Source organism: Pongo pygmaeus, chromosome 7, assembly GCF_028885625.2.
Source record: "Pongo pygmaeus isolate AG05252 chromosome 7, NHGRI_mPonPyg2-v2.0_pri, whole genome shotgun sequence".
NCBI classification, from domain to species: domain Eukaryota; kingdom Metazoa; phylum Chordata; class Mammalia; order Primates; family Hominidae; genus Pongo; species Pongo pygmaeus.
Window position 1 is genome coordinate 42,985,137 of NC_072380.2, and position 4,876 is coordinate 42,990,012.

Here is a 4,876-nt window from a genome sequence, read left to right on the forward strand (position 1 = left end):
ATGCAGTGGCATGATCTCAGCTCACTGCAACCTCTGCCTCCTGGGTTCAAGCAATTCTCCTGCCTTAGCCTCCGAAGTAGCTGGGATTACAGGTGCTCATCACCACGCCTGGCTAATTTTTGTAATTTTAGTAGAGAAGGGGTTTTACCATGTTGGCCAGGCTGGTCTTGAACTTTTGACCTCAAGTGATCCTTCTACCTTGGCCTCCCAAAGTGCTGGGATTACAGGCGTGAGCCACTGCGCCCGGCCCATTTAAAGCATTTAGAATCAGTTCCACTTTCCCTGAATCCATAAAAAGAGGATTCAGACAAAATGAATATTCATGGAATGGCATCTTGGGTCACAAACTTTGTTTAGACCAAAATATTAGGTTGGATCATATGACGTTACCATTAACCAAACGTTTTTTACTTGAAAAATGGCAAGTTCATGTGGTTCAATCTAATCCTCCTGGAGGTTGTACTTCACAGCTGTGAAATGCCAGAAACAAGAGCGGCTAAAGGACCCATTCTGCAAAGCGTGTAGCAACCTGAGACGAAACAGGGCGGCCACCCAGGAGTCGCCATCTATGGAGAGAGACCCACCAGCTGGCAGCAAACACTGCAAATCAAAGCAAGCAAATGAGGCTGTGTGTATATGATTAGAAAACAGTAGAATGCTGTCCAAATATTATTCAGAAATTATTATTTGTCATATAAGCAGACTTTAGTGCCTCACCCATGAAAATGATGCATTTCTTTTTTTTTCCACTCTCATAAAATATTATATTTTTCAGAAGAAATATAATACATTGAAAATCACTGATTGCTTTTTCTTCGTCTTTTTTCCCGTGAATGTGTAGGTGTTTGAGTCTCTTGTATTTCTTCTTTTACACAGGATATGGGCTGTTTGAAAACTATTTCATCATCTTTATCATCATCATTCAGTTCAGCCACTTCAGATTTTCGCCTCTCCAAAAATGTTGGTGTACAAACTGGTGTGGGGCCCTGGCTATCCACAGTCTTCTCAGGAGTGTCAAGAGTACCTGAAACTTTTTTCTTCTTCTTACGTAAAACCTGGCCTTTTGTAGACGTCTGACGATTAGTTTTTGAAATACTTTCCGTTTTCTGTAAAATCAAAGAAGGAAAATCATAATCAATTCCTTTTTTAGCTAATTTCTTCCTGAGTAATCTTTCTTTCTTTTAAATCGCTCCTCCATCCGTATCTTTTGTGTTAGTGTCCGATTCTGATTATACCGTTTCACTGATGGATATGATGGCTGCTTAAATGGAACATTCCAGTCTTTAAAGAGTTCTTTATGTACTTTTTCAGGTGGCATAAAATGACACTCCAGGAGTCTTTCACCAAACAGGTAGTTGTTCATTGTTTCAGCAACTATCTTGGCAACATCCTCAGACTCAAACTCCACAAATGCATAGCCTTTGCTATTTCCAGTCCTTTTACTTCTGGACAGCCTGAACCGTGTCACAGTGCCAAACTGGGAGAAATATGAAAAGATCTGGGTTTTGTTAAGTAGGTTAGGTAGGTGGCGCACATAGACTACTCCAGGAGTTGTTCTTGTTTTTTTCGCTGGGTTATGCGCTTGCGAACCTGCGCCACCTCCTTTTGAAACTCGACATCTTCCTGCAGGTTAAGCGACAGGATTGGCCCAGCCGGGCCAGAAAAAGTCGCCATGCCAAAAGCGGCCGACGCTAACTCCACGAAAATAATGCATTTACAATAGTAATACACTTTCCTTTTCCTTTCCTTTCCTTTCCTTTCTTTTTTTTTTTTTTTTTTTTTTTATGGAGTCTTGCTGTGTTGCCCAGGCTGGAGTGCAATGGCAAGATCTCAGCTCAACCTCTGGCTCCAGGGTTCAAGTGATTCTCCTGCCTCAGCCTCCTGAGTAGCTGGGATTACAGGCGTGTGCCACCACACCCAGCTAATTTTTGTATTTTTCATACAGACAGGGTTTTGCCATGTTGGCCATACTGGTCTCGATCTCCTGACCTCAGGTGATCCGCCTGCCTCGGCCTAAGTGCTGGGAATACAGGTGTGAGCCACTGCAGCTGGCCACATTTCACCTGTTCACTTTAAAAGACCAAAACCTAAAGGAATTAATTGGCAGCCCCATAGACATTGTGGATTTTTTTTGTCTTATGATCCAGGTTGGACCCCATGGACTGGAATAAAAGGTTTCCTGAAGCTTTGGAGAGTCTGATAACTTAGGTGTCTTTTTCATTAAATTGCTTTAAATTTAAATTAGAGGGTCAGGCACAGTGGCTCATGTCTATAATCCCAGCACTTTGAGAGGCCAGAGAATTGCTTGAGGCCAGGAGTTCAAAACCAGCCTGGACAACATAGCAAGATGCTATTCTCTAGAGAAACAAACAAACAAATTAGAGGATAATTATGTACTAAGAGATGTGCTTTTGACTCCCTCCCATGAAGTAATAACATCAGCTGCTGGCTGAATCCAACTTCATTTTTCCAAACCCCAAGAATTGGGCTAGTCCTGTGCCTGAGGCACTTGCCACCACACTCAGGGCTGGCTGAGGGCTGGGGCACTGCTGGCACCATCTCATTTTATGAGCTGTAGTGTGACGCATCAGAACTAGACAAGATGGCTCAGAGAAGCACAGTGGTGGCTGCGTGTTACCATACACTCCATTTCCTCCTAGGACAGGACAGGAAACTGAGGTTACCAGGAGAAACGCCCTTCCCCTTTTGATGTTACATGGGAGGGAAACCAGGCTGCCGAGGCGTGACCCCCACCCCATGCGAGTGAGCAGGCCTGCGGGTGATTAAAGTGTTAAGAGGCATTTCTGAGTGTGGGCCCAGGAGAAGAAATGTGAACCCTCAAAGGCTCGCTCTCTGTTCAAGAGGTCACTTTCTGTTAGTAATCCTCGCCTATGCCCTGGAATTCTGATGTGGGCCTTTTCATGCCCATGGAAACCAGCCCTGCTGGGTCCTGGCACGGGCCTGGGATGCCACCAAGCCAGCTCAGGAGCTCCCTGGTGGTCCTGGTCCCAACCCAGATTTCCCTTTTTGTTTCCCAAATGGCTTTTATCCCAAGCTCTGGGAAAATAATGTAAGCAAAGCTAAATGAGAATTTATCACGAGGTCTGCAGACCCCGAGCTCTGACTCAAAGCCTGGCCTTCAGCACTGGCACCCTAAGCCTCACCTCAACTCCACTTGCTTGCCTCTGGGAACAGCCTTGGCTGAGGGGGTGTGATGGGGTGGCCACCTTGGCTTCCTTGTTGGGTGCGTCTGTGTAGGGCCCTGGGCTCACCTTTCTTCTTCCTGCCTCATGCTACCTTTCCCCCACATCCGTGATAGTATTAATACTTACCTCTGGGGAGGAGAGAGAATAGGGCTGAAAGTTGGGAGGAAAAAAGTGGCCTCAACTTTATTTGCAATATTCTATTGCTTTCGTAAAATTAAAGGTCTGCCAGCCTGGGCAGCATGGCGAAACCCTGTCTCTAGAAAAATTTCAAAAATTAGCTAAGAGTGGTGGTGCATGCCTGCGGGGTCAGCTGCTCCGGAGGCTGAGGTGGGAGGATCGCTAGCCCTCAGGAGGTTGAGGCTACAGTGAACCGTGATCATGCCATTGCACTCCAGCCTGGGCGACAGAACAAGAACCTGTCTCAAAAAAAAAAAAAAAAAAAAAAAATCTGCTGCCAAGCTTTTATGACAAAAGTATATGAATGATTAATATTGATAATTAATATAAACATTTTCTCAGTCAGACTGCAACTCTCGCCTGGGTCTCCAGCCTGTTGCCCATTGCAAATTTTGGGCTTGTACCTCCATGATTATGTGAGTCAATTACTTAAAATAAATCTCTGTCTTTAATATTAACTATTAAATACTAATAAATTATATTAATATGATATTTTGGTGGGTGATTTAATTACTCTATATTTTCTCAATCTTTAAACTTAATACTGCACTTCCAATATTAACAGTAGTGAAATTAGTAGCGATAGCTCTTTTCTCTTTTTATATTTTACCTCTATTGCAGCTTTATTGAGATATAATTGACAGAATGGCATATATTTATAGTGCACATTGTGATGATTTGATACACATACACATTGTGGAATGATTACTGCAATCAAGTTGATTAACACATCCATCACCTCACATGGTCACCTTTATTTTTTGGTGAGAACACTTACATGTTTTATGTATCTCTCGTTAGTCTTTTTTCTTTCTTTCTTTTTTTTGACAGAGTCTCGCTCTGTCACCCAGGCTGGAGTGCAGTGGCATGATCTCTGCCTCCCAGATTCAAGCGATTCTCCTGCCTCAGCCTCCTGAGTAGCTGGGATCACAGGCACCCGCCACCACACCTGGCTAGTTTTTGTATTTTTTTAGTAGAGACGGAATTTCACTTTGTTGGCCAGGCTGGTCTTGGACTCCTGGCCTTAAGCAATCCTCTCTCCTCTGCCTCCGAAAGTGCTGAGATTACAGATGTGAGCCACCATGGCTGGCCTCATGTTGGTCTTTTAATGAGCATGTTTTTCTTTTCTGACTGGAAAAAAATCTTTTTAAAGCACATATTGAGCGACTGTTTACACCAGGAGCTATGGGATTGGTGCCGTGTGCTCTCCTTGGACGTGGGTCTGCTCTGTAAAGACAAGATGCCAAAGGACACAGATTAGATGCAGAGTAATAACACTGAACCCATAGTGGGGATGGGGCTCTAAGGTGCTGAACTGCCTTAGTGGCATGGGAATGGGGACACCACTTCAGATTGCACTTTTATCAGAAGTGAATCCATCATCCCAAAGGAAGTTGTCCTAGCTTCCTCTGTGCAGGGCTGTGAAGGAGGAAGTCCAGCAGTTCTAAGGAACAGCAGGGGATGCAAGCCAGTCAGTAAAGGAGGCTGTCCTT

At 44.2% G+C, this 4,876-nt stretch overlaps 1 protein-coding gene across 1 annotated transcript; it reads right to left on the reverse strand.

The window, feature by feature from the left end:
• Positions 1-762: 762 nt before the first annotated feature.
• Positions 763-1,696, reverse strand: LOC129043129 (MKI67 FHA domain-interacting nucleolar phosphoprotein-like). Its single transcript, XM_054499776.2, is given in 3 exon segments — positions 763-1,183; positions 1,186-1,554; positions 1,557-1,696. Coding segments are annotated over 3 exon segments (873 nt in total). The 5' UTR covers positions 1,675-1,696; the 3' UTR covers positions 763-797.
• Positions 1,697-4,876: the final 3,180 nt, after the last annotated feature.